Genomic DNA, 20,337 nt, shown 5'->3' with positions numbered 1-20,337 from the left:
TAATCTGCAACTACTTGTGGTGTTTTCTAAAAATTGTTTGGTAATGATGATCTTCCAAAATATTTTCTTAATTAGGACCAAAGTTTGTGATTTCATTTACAAAGATGAAATGTGATATAAGATCCTAAAATAAATATAGATAGACCTGTATATGAGATATGTCCCCAAACATGTTAATTTGTAAATTAAATATTAAGAACAAGAATAATTTCATGACCAAAAGAATATCATAAATAAAGATAATAGTTCCAAACTAATGTACCAAAGCCCACTGAATCTACAATGTACCCATTATGAACTAGGTTTCATGTATTTACCATCTACTGTCTTTCAAAGCTATTTTTTGGTTCTTAATGTTGAATTTTTAACATATTCTAGATACAAGTCCTTTCTCAGAAATGTATTTTACAAATATTTTCTTCCAGATTGTAGCTTTTCTCTTCATTTTCTTAGATCTCTTGAAGACCAGAAATTTTTAATTTTGATAAAGCCTACCAGTTTTTTTTTAATTAATTAAAGTTTTGGTTGTATCGAGAAATCTTTGTTTAGCCCAAGGTCATGAACATTTTCTCTAAAGTTGTCTTCTAGAAGTCTTACGGTTTAGGTTTTCTGTTTAAGTCTAAGATCTGTTTTGAGTTTATTTTTTGCTAATGGTGTAAAAACATAAGATTATTATAAATCTACATATGCATGAATACTTGAAAAAATATCTACTTTATTTTACCATATTTTAGGCACTACCACTGTATAGTGCCAAATATAATAGTTATTTTTAAATGTTTTCTCATTAAAATGATCGTGAAACTGTTATTTGAGTTTTAATTATACCCGTTTCAAGAGATGAAGAAGTAAGGTACAAAGATACCTTGCAGTTTAGCCATGATAGATGGAAACAGCAGGGAAGCCACTTTGTCTCTTCCCAAAGTCATGTGCTGTCCAGTGTTGTAAAAAATAGTTTTCAACAGTAAAGTCCCATGTTACAAATATCCTGTACTGAGCACAAACAAACATTCTTTTCTGCCTCTGCCTCCCTACTGGAACCTGTCTCCAGACCCCATATCCCTACCATCCTCAATCTCAATATGACCCTATACCCTAATGCGCTGGTAAATGGATAAACTGATGGTCTATTGAAAGAATTCACCTGGAGAATTGGTAAGCAGACTGAGTGAACTACAGATTCACAAACAACATGAATGAGTTACAAATGCATTCGGCTGACAGGAGCTATATTCCAAAGACTACATTTATATGATATTTTGAAAAAGGGATAGAAAATAAATCAGTGGTTGCCAGGGGATGGGGGTAGGGGGCGAGGAGGGGAGTTTCTCCACAGTGGCACAGAAGAATTTGGGAGGAGTTGGTAAAATTGCCGCAATGATGTGTAACACCATAAAACTGTACACAAAAAAGGGTGGATTTTACTTATGTAAATTATACCTCAATACACCTGACTCAAAAGCATAAACTCAGATTTTCAGTGTATAAAGCTCTTATTCTGATGAGTCAGAGTAGACCAATGAGTCAGTCAGCCTGATTGTTGAAAAAGAACCCAGGGAGTTCCTGAGCAGCATGGCCCCTTCTCTCTGTGCTCTGAGCGGCAGCCAGAACTCTTCCTGCATGCAGCAGGCCCTGGATTCAATTCAGCCCTCCCTGAACTCTTGCTTCTTCTGCAATGGGAATACCCAGCAGATTTCACAGCTTTTAAGGGTTTTGTTGTTGATGAATCAAAAGTAAGCATCTGTTTTCATGAAAGGTACAGTGAGACTTAAATGTGAAGCAAAGCATGTAGGACCTCAGTCTGGTGTATCTGTGTGCAAACGTATTTGACAACAGTGATGCCATTTGTTGCCAGAAACCCTGCTGCCTATCAGAGCATTTCAGATAGTACTGTACCCAGCCTCCTCTACCGGCCTTTTGTAAGTAGTCTAAAGGGCGATTTGAAAAATAAATAAATAAATAAATAAATAAATAAATAAATAAATAAATAAATAAAGGGCGATTTGTATGCGGGTGCTCCTCATGTAAATGAGGTCATTATCCTTTTAAAGGTATAACGTTTCCTGTATGTGCTGGAGCTTTCTAAGAAACAGACTTGACCTTTCTTTTCCTCATTCAGGGTGCCTGCGGAGCCTGCACTCATTAGCTAAAATTTGACTCCATGACATTTTTACTTAATTTTCTTTTTTCCTCTATGTTGGACACATGGGGCAACCATTTATGTTCTTTCTTGACCTGAGATGCTCTCTAATCTCTTTCCAGCTGTGGCATTTGTCATTCAGTCACATCAGGATATGGTGACCCTTCTTTCCCCACGGCAATTCCCAACTGTTAATTGATTCATTTTAGAGAGGGAACTAGACACAGTCCTATGGGCTTAGCTCCATTTAATTAGTGTTAACCAGAACAGTGGATAGAAAAGCAATTTCCTCTGCAGTGGAAACATTTTTTATAAGGTAGTAGAGGAACAGTAATAGTTTTTAAAGCCCTTAAATTTTTAAGTGCTATGGGTTGGTAATAGATTTAAAAGCAGTATTGCCTTCTATTAATATTGATGGGGACAATAATTACAAATACTATTAATGATAACTGGGATTCAAACCCACATCTTTCCAATTACAAAGCCCACACTGTTAATCTAAATTATGCTAAGATATTTTTGTGATAACCACTGAGTCTGTGCTAGTTACTTTGAGTCTTTCTCATGGCCCAGTCAAGTTAGCTTTACTAAGCCAGTTTAATAGGCAGAGAGACTGAGGTTCAGAGAGGTGATCTGTGACTTACCTAAGGTTACTTATTTGCTATGAACAGGATTAGTAGCCAGGTCTGCTCTGACACTGTGTCCATGGTTTTCATCACCACTACACCATACTGCCTTTAAAGTACTAAGGAACTAGCAAGGACATCTCTGAAAAGCATTGCTAGACACTTTTTAAAGTGTGATCCAAATTACGGTTTTGACAGGCTTTGCTTTTAAAGTTCAAATACTATATTTACACATTGTTGGGACTTTGTAAAATATAGAACCTCGGAACTGCAGACAAGCATGGGTTTCGAAGCCATTGCTTTATTTATTCAGCCATGATTGAATCATATTAATTGATCATCGATATGTACATATGAAGTGAGAGAAGGTGTGGTCTCTATCTTCCAGCAATGTGTTAGGTCAGATATGAACAGATAAAGGAATAAGGGAGGGCGTGGCAGTATAGAGTGATACATTTTATAATACAGATGTGCCCAGGAGCTTATGAGAATAGAGAAGGGGACAGTTTACCTCACAAAGACAGTCACACCACAAAAGGCTTCCAGTGCAGGTGATACTGAGCTAAGTTTGGGGATGAGCAGAGTTAGCTACCTAGGGGTAGCATCCACATGCTAAACAAAGCAAGAATTTGGGTGAAAGGAAAGCATACCTCACTAGTGGCTGGAGCAAAATGTTGAGGGGAATGTTCCCGGTAGATTTCTCAGTATAGAGATGGACTGAATAAAGTAGCTTTGCCCTATAGCTAGCCTTTGGTTACATGGTGTTCTATTTTGTATGTCTTTCATCTCGGAGCACCTTCTAGGCAGGAGGCACACTGCTGCTTCTAAAGCAGTTGTTCTGTAACAGCAGAGTGAGTGGTTGTCTGAGAGGGAAACAAAGGGTGGGTCACTCAGGCATTAACTAGAACTCTCCTGGTTCATGAACAGATGGTAAACTGCTTCCTGAGCAGAGTTTTAGCCCTGCCATCAAACACTCCTGTCTTGCTACTTGCTTCTGGTTAAACAGAGGGGGAAAAAAAAAAGAAGAAGAAGGATTTATTTCCTTCTGAGCGAGGATGAATAATACATGCAGACTGTCCTAATTTTCATGATAGAACATAGGCCTTGTCACCCACATGTGTGGTGTCTAGCAAGTGCATAGGGGTCTCTCCTTGTCTGTTAGTAATTATAAATACCTGAAAGTATTAACATAATTAGCTTTCTGTGACCTAGCAGTATATAATTATAATAAATAAACCTATTGTAACTATGCTTTAAAAAAAGAGACTATCATTGTGACCCTTTGGCAAGTCATCCAGTAGTGCTTGCTACATGATCATGTTCATGAATGTACCCATTCAATTCCTTCCATCACTCTTAAGATTTATGAGCTCCTCTTACTTTCTAAAGTCTTTTTTCTTTTGTAGATTTGATGAGCATTCACTTGTTTTCTTTGGGTTGGTGTTTTAACTTTTTATTCATCAGGTGTAATACATATAATATTACACATATATATGGGTATGTGTGTATATATCTATATACATATGTAACAGGAAATTTACTGTTTCTTTGTTTCCTGTGTATTAGAAATATTTCTCATAATATAGGAAACAAGCTTCTAAATTGTATTTTACCCCAAGTAGTTAATTGTTAATCATTTGTTAAATGTTTTCCTGCTGTATTGATTTATGATATTTCCTCTTATCATGTTTTAAATTCATACATAGAGTGGATTACTGTGCCATCAGTATCTGGCTTTTTCTCTCTCTTGTCTTATGCACAGCTGGCACACTTTAAAATATTATAGTTTTATAGACTATTCTGATATTAACTAGGGCTGAATTTCATCATTACTCTCCTTTTAAACTTTTCCATTCATATCAGAATATTTTCTATTTCTCTTACACAAGACCTCCAGAATAATTCCATTAAGCCCATTAAAATTTTGTTAGACTATTCTGTTAGAATATGAAGATAGATGTTTTTCTTAAAAGTGAGCCCTCATGTATAATTTATTATGGCCTATTTAAAATAGTTCATTTAAAGCCCTTAGATGATCTTTATTCCTCTAGTCTATTTTCTTCTCAAGTATATTTATTCTTTAATTTTTTGTTTGAAAATTGTCCTGTTCTAGAAAAGACTGGAAAGAATTACAGTTGAAAAATTCAGCTTTTTCTGTTTTGTTTGTTAGCATTAAACTAGTGTGTGTGTGTGTGTGTGTGTGTGTGTGTGTGTTTGTGTGTGTGTGTGTCTTCATGTTTCGGGACATCTCTGCTTCATTCCTTCCACATATAACACAGCTGCAAGGTCCTTTGTTCTGTTTCAGGCTTTTTCAAAGCTTCGGCTTTTTCTTTCTATCAGTCTTCTTGGGGTGGCTCTTAACTGGCCAGAACCACCGTTGACTTCACTGGACTGTGTGCTTCTCCTTCTGTAGCTGATGCATTTTCTTTTTTCAGAGGGAGCTTGACAGAGTTTCCTGGGCAGTTAAGTCAGCTTCTCTAGCTCCCACCCTTTTTCCTTCCTAATTAGGGTAACTTATTATTGTGCTATCAGTCTGGCTTGAGAGACCATTCCTCTTGGAGATATTTATTTATTTATTTATTTATTTATTTATTTATTTATGGATCTCTGGCCATGGACTTATAAAATATTTTCCCAGAACTTTCTGAACTGCCTAATCAACATATCTAAGTACATTTTATGTTTTTTTTTTTTTTTTTTCTCTTGGCTGCTATAACCTCTGGGATAGTCATAGCCTCCTAAGTTCCCATCATTGCACCTCACTAACGTTTTTCTGGTCAGATATGAGTTGAAAATGGAAATTCCCATCTCATTTCTTCAAAGGGAGAATTTGGTACAAACATGGCTTGGAAAGACTGGGACAAATGAAGAAGCAGAAAGAAATGACCAGCCTCAGGGTGCAGAAATGTGTGTATGGGAGGCAGGGGTAGTAAAGACATATGCAAGCATAATTTTACAAGCACTGTCAAGTATCTAGGCCACAAGAGCATGGAAATGATCTGTTGTCATCTTTCTGGTACCTGCCATGTGGACAATTGGGAGTCACTTTCCTAACTGTCCTGACAGTACACCAAAGATGAAATGTCAAGAGCTCATAGTAATTATAATTATAAAGAAATATGTAGTTAATCCTATAAATTGTCTATAATTACATGAAATCAGACTATATAAAATGTTCCTTCTTAATCTCATTCTCTACTTTTCAAAATACAACACACTTCATCCTTCAAGGTTATATTCAGTATCCATTCTTGATGAAACTTTCCCTGACAGATCCGGGCAGTTCTAGTCACCCTTTCTTTTTTTTTTTTTTTTTAGATTTTATTTATTTATTCATAGAAACACACAGAGAGAGACAGAGACAGAGATAGAGACACAGGCAGAGGGAAAAGCAGGCACCATACAGAGAGCCCGACGTGGGACCCGATCCAGGGTCTCCAGGATCACGCCCTGGGCTGCAGGCGGCACCAAACCGCTGTGCCACTGGGGCTGCCCCTAGTCACCCTTTCTTTTGGGTTTCCATCTCTGCATTTTCTATTACAATTATTATGGATGTGTCATCCTCACTTTGACTTTGAACCCTTGACAACAGATATTGTGTTCCCTGTCATTTTTGTATTTCAAGCTTAGTATGTTACAGATACATTAATAAAACTAACATCAGTCTATATGCTTCAAGATAATTAGGACTGCTTGGCCTCCACAAGCTAATTGATGAAAAGTTGTGGACCATGTTGAAGTTACAGATGAGTGTGTGGGTTTCAGTATAAAAAAATATTTCTACTAATTTGAGATATTCTCAAATGCAACAAACTGATTTGTGAGGAGTCATCATTCCACCAATGGTAGCTCTCAAGGAACAGAGGATGGTTTATGTATATCTATTGTGTGTGTGTGTGTCTGGATAAATAATGGGATGTTAAAGTATAATGGTTTCTTATCCCTAAAACTGATGAGTATGTGTATTTATATGCAAATGGAATCCAGGAGCTATTTTCAGTATTCTGGAGGTTAAGGAAAAAGCAAATTTATCTACAACAAATCTTAACAGCTTTAAAATAACTTCATAATGTTTTGCTCTTGGCCAGACTTAGCAATTGAATGGGGCGACTCTGGTTATCTTGAGGACCCAAAACTCCAGTTGGCTGTGAGTGATGCATTACCTTTGATTTCATAACAATTTCAAAACCACTTATTGTTACTAACTCCTATTTGTTTGAAGGCAGAAGGATTTCAAAAACTAGAGTCCATACAGAAAGCATATTAAGAGGATAGTTGATCACAAATCGAATTAATTTCATTCCGTGGTTATTTCACGGACTTTTTTTCTCTCTAGTACCTTTTGCATCTCTGCGATGAGGATGCATGATACAAGGGTAATGTGTTATATTTAATTGCTATTTATAAAGATCTTTTCTAGTGATTCACAAAATAAAGATGCAGTTTATAATCCATTGTGTTTTAATGGACAGAGAAATACAATTTGATCCAGCACAGCTTAGAGAAATTGTATGGTTCAAGTGTGAAGACAATCTAAATCAAGATCCTGTGTTAGCTAGGACAGCTCCTTAATTTCTCTGAGATTCAGTCTTCCCATTCAGAAGTAGAGATAATAATAACATCTACTTCATAGATTGCTTGTGAAGTACGGAAAAGGATGTTACGTGCAGTGTGTTAACCTCTTCTATCTGTCCCAAATTGTTGACACCAGAAAGAGTTAATGCTTCTCCCAAATTGCCAAGATTGTCAATAAGAAAAAAAAATACTGAAAATCTTGGAGGAGCTGACACTATTTTATTTTATCATGCAAATAGTTTTGACCTCCAGAGATTATTTATTTTGCATCAGAAGCCTCATTCCTTCTGTACTGCTAACCAAACAGTTTATTCCATTTTGTGCAACAACTCATCATGAACCTTAAAAGAACTACTGATTATTTTAGAGTTTTTGGCTCAATTACCTGTTTCAAATGATCAGTGACTAAGGAAAGCATGTCATTTTCTCCTCTCTCGCACACTGGTGTATAACAATAGACTTTGAATAGAGCAAATCAGAGAGATACAAATACCAGTATAAGGGGCCCATTGTGCTTAGTTTGTAGCCCTGTCACATGCTTTTAATTTAGGTTGGTTGATTGATTATGACAAACTGACAGATAGCATATTGTTCCTCTCTTGGAGTCTCTAGACACTTTAATATTCTACTCTGATCTGTCCATTTTGATTCCAAAACTTAAGTGAAATGGAATTACAGCATTCACTTTGTTTTCCTGTGCTGAGTGATTATCTCTGAAGTGCAATTTTGTGATTAGGCGAGATGGCATGCCTACACTCAGCTAATACTGATTTCCCCCAGGGTGCAGAACAGGTAAATTCATAATGAATGGATGTTGTGTTTTGATTTCAAATGGATGTAAAACCTCCCCACACTTGGTAGTTTTATTTTAAAAATGTATTTAATTATTCTAAAATTAACAGGAGAATATTAAAATTGAACTTTAGAAAATGGCATTTGAACATAAGTCAAGGGTGCTAACTGCTTATGAATGTTAATCCCCTTAAAAAAGGGAAAAAGGCAGACTTACCTGACATAAACGGGGGCGGGGGGGGGGGTTGGAGAAGGAGTATGGTCATTGAAAATCTTCAGTTTAATTATTTATATTTTTCTGATTAATTCAAAAATATCTGAGTGCAGCTTGGTATTAGTATTCTCAAATACCAGTGTTCCTTATTTTGAAAACCACAGTAATTATTAACTAATTGGTGTAATAGTATCATCATAGCTGCTTGGTTCTGAGGGCTGACTTTTAGGGGGAAGGAGAGAGAAACAGAAAGGAGTTAACGATTGGCACAAAGTATTTTCTTTGATATTTTGAAAACAGATTTTGTCCATGAGTAAGAGAACTAGTTTTAAAGAGAATTTACCATCCCCAAATTAGACATGTTTTGACCAAACCACAGAAGTAGATTATTGGTACCCAAATCATACTCCTTTACTGATAAACATTGACCATAATATTGTGAATCTTGTAATATGCAATTTCTCAAACTTATTTAGGTTGAAATCCTTTTAATAAGGAATATTAACACTAGTCAGAACTTCCTGTAGGCAGTGTTGGTGCATGATCATAGTTCTTTGATCAGCTTCTTCTTCCCACACTTAAATCTCTTAGCATAGTATCTAGTATATATTAAGAGCTCAGTAAATCTTATTCTTGTTATTTTAATTATCTTTCCAGCTGAATAAAAGTAATAATTTTCATAAGTTGATTTTCAACAACAAAGCCCCTTAATTTGGAATAAAGTGCTTTTATTCAAGGCTCAAAGAACAACTAACCCATTAAAATTTTCAGTCTTCTATTATGTCCAGTTGTATGTCCTGTGAACCATCAGTAATATTCTTTCTGGTGGAAGTGATTCACTCTCCTAAATGTTCTATTATCTCTTGCCCTGAGGGATGTGATACCCTCAAAGTTGTCCTCATAATTTTGGATATCTACGGAGCAGAGATGAATGGCCTACATTTTCAGTATGCGCTCTCTCTCACCTTGCATACTTGAGTTAACAAGGGAAGCACTTCATTAAGTGCACTCAGTGAGTGATTTGTTAGCCTATAGCCTGCTCTCCAAGGCAGCAATAGGAAATCTACAAATGTTTATTCCCCACAGCATAGAGCTATTGGACATAATTCTTTAGGCAGAGTTAGGGAAGATAAGATGCAATGGTGGTATGATGAAAAGGACAGTGAATTGGGGGCCAGAGCGACTATGGGTTGTAGTTGTAGTTCTATTTAGTATCTTAGTCCACAATTTGTAGTTTCTCTGGAAATCAGAAGTCATTTTATACTTGTTGTGGCGTTTTTTGTTTGTTTGTTTTTACCTATCTTTCTTGCTAGTTTGGTAGGCTCTGTAAAGACATCTTATTCATCTTTAGATCTTTACCCACAATTGTATTATTGACAATATTGAAGGTGCTTAACAAAGTTTCCCCCCAATTCTTTTTGAATAAAATTTTATGAAATCAAGTGCACATGGTCCTAACTTTAATGGAAGTGTAAGCTTTTCAGACTTGGAGAAGTTACCATTAATCACATCTTCTCTTTCTGTGTATAAGAAACTGAAGCTCGTGATGGTTGGGTGAGGTGTCACTTCAGTAATAGCAAAGCTGCAGCCAGCTTTCCTCCTCCCAGGTCAGCACTCTCTGGACTGTACTAGCTAGGCTCAACATTAGGCTATGTATGCAAATAGATCTAGAAAGATATACCCCCTACCCATTAGAATTTTGGGAAACTGGGTGATCCTTTACTTTCAATTCTCTGTATCTTTCTTGATTTGGACAACAACAAAAAACATAAACTAATTTTGTAACACAATAAAAAATATCATTTGGCAAAATATTATTTCAAAAGGTAGTGAATTGGGCAGCCCGGGTGGCTCTGTGGTTTAGCACCCCCAAGGCCTGATCCTGGAGACCCAGGATCAAGTCCCATGTCGGGCTCCCTGCAGGGAGCCTACTTCTCCCTCTGCCTGTGTCTCTGCCTCTCTCTGTGTGTCTCTCATGAATAAATAAATAAAATCTTAAAAAAAAAAAAGTAGTGAATTTCAATACTTTGCAGGAGTACCATATAGAATAAGTAACAATATGTGTTAAACAAAAGTACCCTACATCATGAACGTGTATTTCTCAAGGAGTGGACTGGATTCACCAGTGTGTTAAGTCCTTCTTATGTATTGGTGAAGAGGCTGCTTGGTTATTTATAGGTCATAATAAATGCTTGGTTATTTTGCCTTAAGAGTTCAAATAACTCTATATCCCCAAGAAGAGGCTGCTCAGATTTCTAATCTGTCTTGCAGGGGGCTCCCCCACTTCTGATGTACCTTTTCATGGTCATATGCAAATATACCATCTTCTGATCTGTCAAATTCAATCTATCAAATTTTTTTCATTAATATTTCTAACTAACTTTTTGGGGGAGAAAAAGCAAAATATTTTTAAGTCACATCAGGTATTTGTAAATCTGATTGAACTCTCCTTTTGTTCATGCCTTCTTCACATTTTACCTATTCTCAAAGTGCCCTGAAACTTTGACTAGCAGGAACAGGGGAGAGAGGGTTGCCGTGCCACACAATTGTAAAGCTGTGGTAAGAAGAATAGTCTCACTGCTATCACCAAGCAGTGTTGCATCTTATCTTTCCTGGCTTTGCCCAGAGTTATATCCATATTGTGTATTAACTATCCTGTATATAATTATCTACAGATCAGACTATCCATTTGGCTTATTTTCCAATGTTACTATTTTTACAGCTTCTGCCACCTTTGAAGACTTTCAGATTCGTCCCCACGCTCTTTTTGTTCATTCATACAGAGCTCCAGCTTTCTGTGATCACTGTGGAGAAATGCTGTGGGGGTTGGTGCGTCAAGGCCTTAAATGTGAAGGTAAGATCTTTCCCTCCCCAGTCAAGTCAGTCACATGCTGGAACATATAAATCATCTGCTTATGTTGTGCCCTCTACAATTATGTCTTCTTTCCCTCAGATGTCTTCCAGTGATTTTTTGGATGCATGGATTCTGTTTTGTTCATTTCTTTACATTTCCTGTCTTCAGCATATTTGCTCTGACGTGGAAAACCTGATACTCATACTGTTTCCCCTGTATTTTATGGATCCATTTCTTTTGTGTGATTTTGGCAACAAACTAAAAATAACATTTGCTTCTGAAGTCAGAATTAGTAGGCATTCAACAAATGTGTGTTGAAATATGCAGAGATTTAGGAGATTAATCAAACCATGCAAAGTCATTCAGCTGTAGAGTGACCGACTGGAACTTGTACCCATGTTTCTCATGTGAACAGTGAATAGTGGAAATATTAAAAGAAAATGGTGCTTTCCTAATTATCTACCATGTGGAAACCACCATGTATGGTATCTTACATATTTTCTTAACAGTTCTACAAGGTAGTTATTTTTTTAAAGATTTATTTATTCATGAAAGATACAGAGAGGCAGAGACATAGGCAAAGAGAGAAGTGGGCTCCCCACAGGGATTCCAATGAGGGACTTGATCCCAGGACCCCGGGGCCACAACCTGAGCCAAAGGCAGGTGCTCAACCACTGAGCCACCCAGGCATCCCTACAAGGTAGTTAGCCCTATAAAGTAAGGTATGCAAGGTCATATGGACAAAAAAATTGTGGAACCAGGGTTCAGATCAATGTAGTTCAGAAGTTGTGATGGTCTGTGATTAACTTTCCCTTACGTATCCACTCACATTAGAACTTGTGGCAGTTAAAAATGCCTCGGGTGTTCTCTTTGGGTTTTCATGGCTCAATCCCTCCGAGCCCAAGTCCATTGTATCAAAGAACATTTTAAAAAATTGATAACCAGAGTAGTTGCTGAATTTGTCCAATAGAATCAGAATTCAAAAACTCACCCTATTTACAAATTGTGAAAAGAAATCAGAAAAAGCTCGAGAGAAAATTTGAATTTCCAAATAGCCCCAAGAAACAGTACTATTTTTAAAAATGCATAATTTAATACCAAAAGAGCTTTTAATTTATGGTTGAACAAAAATCATTTTTACTTTCTCTTTCCAGGGTGCGGTCTGAATTACCATAAGAGATGTGCATTTAAAATACCCAACAATTGCAGTGGCGTGAGGAGGAGAAGGCTCTCCAACGTTTCCCTCACTGGGCTCAGCACTGTCCGCACAGCGTCTGCTGAGCTCTCCAGCAGTGCTCCTGACGAGCCCCTTCTGGTACAGCCTCCTGTTTATCCATTTATCCATTTACATGAGAGATCTGTGGGACGATGGGCTAACAGCGTCAATCAAGACAGTGCCCTGGGAGGGAGGACACAGCCAAGGTGTTAATGACTAGATTTCTTTAGGGCCTGTGCTGTAGAGTGTTCAGGGCTTCATCAAATATCCAAAGCTTTGAGTTTGCTTTTTCATCTGTGAACTTCATGCAGTTAGAAATAGGTGAGGTTTCATCGTGGTCATAGGGCCAGAGTGGCACAAACTAATGTGTAAATATTACAAAACATAATTTGTCAAAATCTGGAAACCAGAAACAAAAGAAGTTCTCTTTGTGACATAGGTGAATATTTCTTCTGGGAGAAAATTTTAAACTTGCTCTTACGAAAATATGAAAGTCTTCAATGTCTTGGCATTACTGGCAGACATTCTGGAGTATTGTCAGAGTGACACTGATTGACAAATGCTGAGAGAAAAATAAGACTTGAATACCTTAAATATTTCCATTATTAGTTCTAATATACTTATGGATATGACTTAAGTATTATTCTTTAAGAGAGTTAAATTTAGATTTTCCAAACATTCAAAACCAAGTAAAAATTGTGATAATTATGTGAATTATTTAAAGTAAGAACATAAACTGACAGTGCAAGACTTTAAATATCCCATATTTACTCCCTCCTTCCAAAGAATATTACAAAGACTTTTTATAATCTAGCTATTATAAAAATCATTTAAGAAATTTAGAAATTATTACAACATTAAGGTTAAATTATTCCTTCTTGGAGTGGAGGGGAGGCAATACATTTTGAAGACATCTCTAAAAAAAGTTGTATCAACTAGTCTCTGGTTTGAAAAATATTTTGTTGTGATCTTTATGTTACAGCGTAAACCAGACATATAGCCCAAATGCATGCTTATTTTGGTAAATAGGAAAATGTTATAGTCTTTTTTCCTGAGACTTCCTTTTAGGACTTTATTGTGTTTTCATTCTTTCATGAAGTAAACCTGTTGGGGGAATGCAAGTACTTAATCCTACCATTAACTAGAAGACTATATTATGTTTAATAGCTATGCAGAATGTATGTGTGTGACTTTATATTATTTTGTAAAGTTGCATGAATTGGAACTACTGGTATTCAAATTGAAAGGTACTTAAATCAAAAGCTGTTTACTTTTCCAGCAACTCATGTCAGCTTCCCAATTCTGAAATTCTTTGATTTAGTTTGAATTTTTATAGACTAGTTCCTCTTGCTCACTGAGACACATGGTGTTTTTACAATACTTAAAAATTTAGAAGCAAAATTATAAATTAATTGTATATTGTTTTCAATTTTACCAAGAAAAGTTCTTAAAAAATTATTTAATATCCCATCAGAAATCTAAAGCTCTAAAGCCATTCATTATTAGACTAGATTAGAATCCAGATGATTAATGCTAAAGATTCTTCTTTTAAATCGGTGTCAACTTTATATAATATATACATATATATGCATATACACGTTTTACATATATATATGTGCATATATAATACAAAACAGTACATATATAATTTATATAAGTATGAATTGAGTTACATATTTAAGTTATATGCATGCATATATTTACAAATGTATAATTTATATGTGAATATAATTTAGGTTACATAACTATAGTCTTTAACACAGGTTTTTAAATCAAATTATTTAATTGCTTTATTTAACCAAATTAAATAATTATTTCATCATTTGAATTACTTGATTACAAGCTATATTTTACATGAAATGTTGAAATTCATTAGTGCTTTATTGGTAAATGAAAATTTTTATAGTAGAATGCTGAAAATGTTTTTTTTAATATATTTTGAAAAATCTGATTTTAACCATGTCTGTCAAGGAGGCTTATAAGATTGTGACCAAATCAGATATTTGTGAGGTGAGAAAATATTGGGGCCATAAAATACTTTGAAAAATGTTATTATGATAAACTTTCATGACCTTGTATAAAAAGCCTGACAGGCAATGTTTAAATGAGAAATGCCCTTGGAAATCATATTTCTGACACCATTTGACACACTGGCTCTCAAAGTCCTGTTTTACATGTATCAGAGCTCTTTGTGCCCTCATGGTATGCCTGTTTATTTCTTGTTTTATCCAAACACTGAGAAAAGAAGCAAACACTGGCCCACTTTGAGGAGGGCACATATTTTCTGGTTGTCTTGGGTCACAGTCATGCCTTGGCTACTTCATGTCAGGACAAAACCAGTCTGCTCTACCAAGGCATTTTGGAGTACAGTGAATATGTCCTTCTTTATCCCTGGGCAAGACATAAAAGGTCAGCAATTACAGTTTAAAATTTACAGCAAATACCTAATCAAAAGTAGTATTATAGAAATAATACTAAAACCTTTTAGTTCTCTATACAATAAAAGATATTTTTCCACTTCTGAAAAAGACAATGATCAAGATATAAAGATGGCATTCCTTATTAATCTCATTATATCACCCATGTTGAAAAGTTACCCATGACAAGTGTAGAGATTTTTTCTAAAATGTAAGAAAATGATTTTTCCTGTCCATACTTGATGATTATTTTTTTTGTATTTTAATAGATGTTTATTGTTTTAAACTACTGAGTTTGTTATGCAGTAATAGTTAACAAATACAATTATATTTCATTAGAAAATCATCCTTTACAAGAATTTTTAATTTATTGCAATAGTTTATATTATTGCAATAGTTTTATATGGCATTCTCTCATGAAATTTGTTTCTTTTTTTTTAATAATAAATTTATTTTTTATTGGTATTCAATTTACCAACATACAGAATAACACCCAGTGCTCATCCCGTCAAGTGCCCCCCTCAGTGCCCATCACCCATTCACCCCCAACCCCCGCCCTCCTCCCCTTCCATCACCCCTAGTTCATTTCCCAGAGTTAGGGGTCTTTATGTTCTGTCTCCCTTTCTGATATTTCCCACACATTTCGTCTCCCTTCCCTTATATTCCCTTTCACTATTATTTATATTCCCCAAATGAATGAGAACATATAATGTTTGTCCTTCTCCGATTGACTTATTTCACTCAGCATAATACCCTCCAGTTCCATCCACATTGAAGCAAATGGTGGGTATTTGTCGTTTCTAATGGCTGAGGAATATTCCATTGTATACATAGACCACATCTTCTTTATCCATTCATCTTTCGATGGACACTGAGGCTCCTTCCACAATTTGGCTATTGTGGCCATTGCTGCTAGAAACATTGGGGTGCAGGTGTCCCGGTGTTTCATTGCATCTGAATCTTTGGGGTAAATCCCCAGCAGTGCAATTGCTGGGTCGTAGGGCAGGTCTATTTTTAACTCTTTGAGGAACCTCCACACAGTTTTCCAGAGTGGCTGCACCAGTTCACATTCCCACCAACAGTGTAAGAGGGTTCCCTTTTCTCCGCATCCGCTCCAACATTTGTGGTTTCCTGCCTTGTTAATTTTCCCCATTCTCACTGGTGTGAGGTGGTATCTCATTGTGGTTTTGATTTGTATTTCCCTGATGGCAAGTGATGCAGAGCATTTTCTCATGTGCGTGTTGGCCATGTTTGTGTCTTCTTCTGTGAGATTTCTCTTCATGTCTTTTGCCCATTTCATGATTGGATTGTTCGTTTCTTTGCTGTTGAGTTTAAGAAGTTCTTTATAGATCTTGGAAACTAGCCCTTTATCTGATACGTCATTCACAAATATCTTCTCCCATTCTGTAGGTTGTCTTTTAGTTTTGTTGACTGTATTCTTTGCTGTGCAAAAGCTTCTTATCTTGATGAAGTCCCAATAGTTCATTTTTGCTTTTGTTTCTTTTGCCTTCGTGGATGTATCTTGCAAGAAGTTACTGTGGCCGAGTTCAAAAAGGGTGTTGCCTGTGTTCTCCTCTAGGATTTTGATGGAGGAGATCTTGTCTCACATTTAGATCTTTCATCCATTTTGAGTTTATCTTTGTGTATGGTGCAAGAGAGTGGTCTAGTTTCATTCTTCTGCATGTGGATGTCCAATTTTCCCAGCACCATTTATTGAAGAGGCTGTCTTTCTTCCAGTGGATAGTCTTTCCTCCTTTATCGAATATTAGTTGACCATAAAGTTTAGGGTCCACTTCTGGGTTCTCTGTTCTGTTCCACTGATCTATGTGTCTGTTTTTGTGCCAGTACCACACTGTCTTGATGACCACAGCTTTGTAGTACAACCTGAAATCTGGCATTGTGATGCCCCCAGATATGGTTTTCTTTTTTAAAATTCCCCTGGCTATTCGGGGTCTTTTCTGATTCCACACAAATCTTAAAATAATTTGTTCTAACTCTCTGAAGAAAGTCCATGGTATTTTGATAGGGATTGCATTAAACGTGTAAATTGCCCTGGGTAACTTTGACATTTTCACAATATTAATTCTGCCAATCCATGAGCATGGAATATTTTTCCACCTCTTTGTGTCTTCCTCAATTTCTTTCAGAAGTGTTCTATAGTTTTTAGGGTATAGATCCTTTACCTCTTTGGTTAGGTTTATTCCTAGGTATCTTCTGCTTTTGGGTGCAATTGTAAATGGGATTGACTCCTTAATTTCTCTTTCTTCAGTCTCATTGTTAGTGTATAGAAATGCCACTGATTTCTGGGCATTGATTTTGTATCCTGCCATGCTACCAAATCGCTGTATGAGTTCTAGCAATCTTGGGGTGGAGGCTTTTGGGTTTTCTGTGTAGAGTATCATGTCATCGGTGAAGAGGGAGAGTTTGACTTCTTCTTTGCCAATTTGAATGCCTTTAATGTCTTTTTGTTGTCTGATTGCTGAGGCTAGGACTTCCAGTACTATGTTGAATAGCAGTGGTGAGAGTGGACATCCCTGTCTTGTTCCTGATCTTAGGGGAAAGGCTCCCAGTGCTTCCCCATTGAGAATGATATTTGCTGTGGGCTTTTTGTAGATGGCTTTTAAGATGTTGAGGAATGTTCCCTCTATCCCTACACTCTGAAGAGTTTTGATCAGGAATGGATGCTGTATTTTGTCAAATGCTTTCTCTGCATCTAATGAGAGGATCATATGGTTCTTGGTTTTTCTCTTGCTGATATGATGAATCACATTGATTGTTTTACGAGTGTTGAACCAGCCTTTTGTCCCAGGGATAAATCCTAGTTGGTCATGGTGAATAATTTTCTTAATGTATTGTTGGATCCTATTGGCCAGTATCGTGTTGAGAATTTTTGCATCCATGTTCATCAGGGATATTGGTCTGTAATTCTCCTTTTTGGTGGGGTCTTTGTCTGGTTTTGGAATTAAGGTGATGCTGGCCTCATAGAACGAATTTGGAAGTACTCCATCTCTTTCTATCTTTCCAATCAGCTTTAGGAGAATAGGTATGGTTTCTTCTTTAAACGTTTGATAGAATTCCCCTGGGAAGCCATCTGGCCGTGGACTTTTGTGTCTTGGGAGGTTTTTGATGACTGCTTCAATTTCCTCCCTGGTTATTGGCCTGTTCAGGTTTTCTATTTCTTCCTGTTCCAGTTTTGGTAGTTTGTGGCTTTGCAGGAATGCGTCCATTTCTCCTAGATTGCCTAATTTATTGGCGTATAGCTGCTCATAATATGTTTTTAAAATCGTTTGTATTTCCTTGGTGTTGGTAGTGATCTCTCCTTTCTCATTCATGAGTTTATTAATTTGAGTCTTCTCTCTCTTCTTTTTAATAAGGCTGGCTAATGGTTTATCTCTTTTATTAATTCTTTCAAAGAACCAACTCCTGGTTTTGTTGATCTGTTCCACAGTTCTTCTGGTCTCGATTTCGTTGAGTTCTGCTCGAATTTTAATTAACTCTCTTCTTCTGCTGGGTGTAGGATCTATTTGCTGTTTTTTCTCTAGCTCCTTTAGGTGTAAGGTTAGCTTTTGTATTTGAGTTCTTTCCAGTTTTTGAATGGATGCTTGTATTGCGATGTATTTCCCCCTCAGGACTGCTTTTGCTGCATCCCAAAGATTTTGAACAGTTGTATCTTCATTCTCATTAGTTTCCATGAATCTTTTTAATTATTCCTTAATTTCCTGGTTGACCCTTTCATCTTTTAGCAGGATGGTCCTTAAACTCCACGTGTTTGAGGTCCTTCCAAACTTCTTGTTGTGATTTAGTTCTAATTTCAAGGCATTATGGTCTGAGAATATGCAGGGGACGATCCCTATCTTTTGGTATCGGTTCAGGCCCGATTTGTGACCCAGTATGTGGTCTATTCTGGAGAAAGTTCCATGTGCACTTGAGAAGAATGTGTATTCAGTTGAGTTTGGATGTAAATTTCTGTAGATATCTGTGAAATCCATCTGGTCCAGTGTATCATTTAAAGCTCTCGTTTCTTTGGATATGTTGTGCTTAGAAGACTTATCTAGTATAGAAAGAGCTAGATTGAAGTCACCAAGTATAAGTGTATTATTATCTAAGTATTTCTTCACTTTGGTTATTAATTGATTTAAATTGGGAGCTCCCACATTCGGGGCATATATATGGAGGATTGTTAAGTCCTCTTGTTGGATAGATCCTTTAAGTATGATATAGTGTCCCTCTTCATCTCTCACTACATTCTTCGGGGTAAATTTTAGTTTATCTGATATAAGGATGGCTACCCCTGCTTTCTTTTGAGGACCATTTGAATGGTAAATGGTTCTCCAACCTTTTATTTTCAGGCTGTAGGTGTCCTTCTGTCTAAAATGAGTCTCTTGTAGACAGCAAATAGATGGGTCCTGCTTTTTTATCCAGTCTGAAACCCTGTGCCTTTTGATGGGGTCATTAAGCCCGTTCACGTTCAGAGTTACTATTGACAGATATGAGTTTAGTGTCATCATGATATCTATTCAGTCCTTGTTTTTGTGGATTGTTCCACTGAACTTCTTCTTAAAGGGGAATTTTAAGAGTCCCCTTAAAATTTCTTGCAGAGCTGGTTTGGAGGTCACATATTCTTTCAGTTCCTGCCTGTCTTGGAAGCTCTTTATCTCTCCTTCCATTTTGAATGAGAGCCTTGCTGGATAAAGTATTCTTGGTTGCATGTTCTTCTCATTTAGGACCCTGAATATATCCTGCCAGCCGTTTCTGGCCTGCCAGGTCTCTGTGGAGAGGTCTGCTGTTACCCTAATACTCCTCCCCATAAAGGTCAGAGATTTCTTGTCTCTTGCTGCTTTAAGGATCTTCGGAATTTGCAAGCTTAACTATTAGATGTCGAGGTGTTGAACGGTTTTTATTGATTTTAGGGGGGATCTCTCTATTTCCTGGATCTGAATGCCTGTTTCCCTTCCCAGATTAGGAAAGTTTTCAGCTATAATTTGTTCAAATACATATTCTGGCCCTCTGTCCCTTTCGGCGCCCTCGGGAACCCCAATTAAATGTAGATTTTTCTTCCTCAGGCTGTTGTTTATTTCCCTTAATCTATCCTCATGGTGTTTTAATTGTTTGTCTCTTTTTTCCTCGGTTTCCCTCTTTGCCATCAACTTGTCTTCTATGTCACTCACTCGTTCTTCCACCTCATTAACCCTCGTCGTTAGGACTTCTAGTTTGGATTGCATCTCATTCAATTGATTTTTAATTTCGGCCTGATTGGATCTAAATTCTGCAGTCATAAAGTCTCTTGAGTCCTTTATGCTTTTTTCTAGAGCCACCAGTAGCTTTATAATAGTGCTTCTGAATTGGCTTTCTGACATTGACTTGTAATCCAGATTTTGTAACTCTGTGGGAGAGAGGACTGTTTCTGATTCTTTCTTTTGAGGTGAGATTTTCCTTCTAGTCATTTTGCTCAGTGCAGAGTGGTCAAAAAGAAGTTGTATTGGGAAAAGGAGAAAAAGAGAGG

The 20,337-nt window shown here is 36.7% G+C and overlaps 1 protein-coding gene across 7 annotated transcripts in view; it reads left to right on the top strand.

Annotated features, from left to right (window-relative positions):
• Window positions 1–20,337, top strand: part of PRKD1 (protein kinase D1) — a 323,586-nt gene that overhangs the window by 226,053 nt on the left and 77,196 nt on the right. For all 7 annotated transcript variants that reach the window (XM_077908880.1, XM_077908878.1, XM_077908883.1 and 4 more), the window contains exons 3-4: window positions 11,070–11,201; window positions 12,356–12,516. In XM_077908880.1, the coding sequence (XP_077765006.1) occupies window positions 11,070–11,201; window positions 12,356–12,516 (293 nt within the window). The remainder of the gene's footprint in view (window positions 1–11,069; window positions 11,202–12,355; window positions 12,517–20,337) is intronic.

This window comes from Canis aureus, chromosome 9, assembly GCF_053574225.1.
Source record: "Canis aureus isolate CA01 chromosome 9, VMU_Caureus_v.1.0, whole genome shotgun sequence".
Classification (NCBI taxonomy): Eukaryota; Metazoa; Chordata; class Mammalia; order Carnivora; family Canidae; genus Canis; species Canis aureus.
Note: the sequence above shows the minus strand (reverse complement) of the source record. Positions and strands in the feature narration are given on the sequence as shown.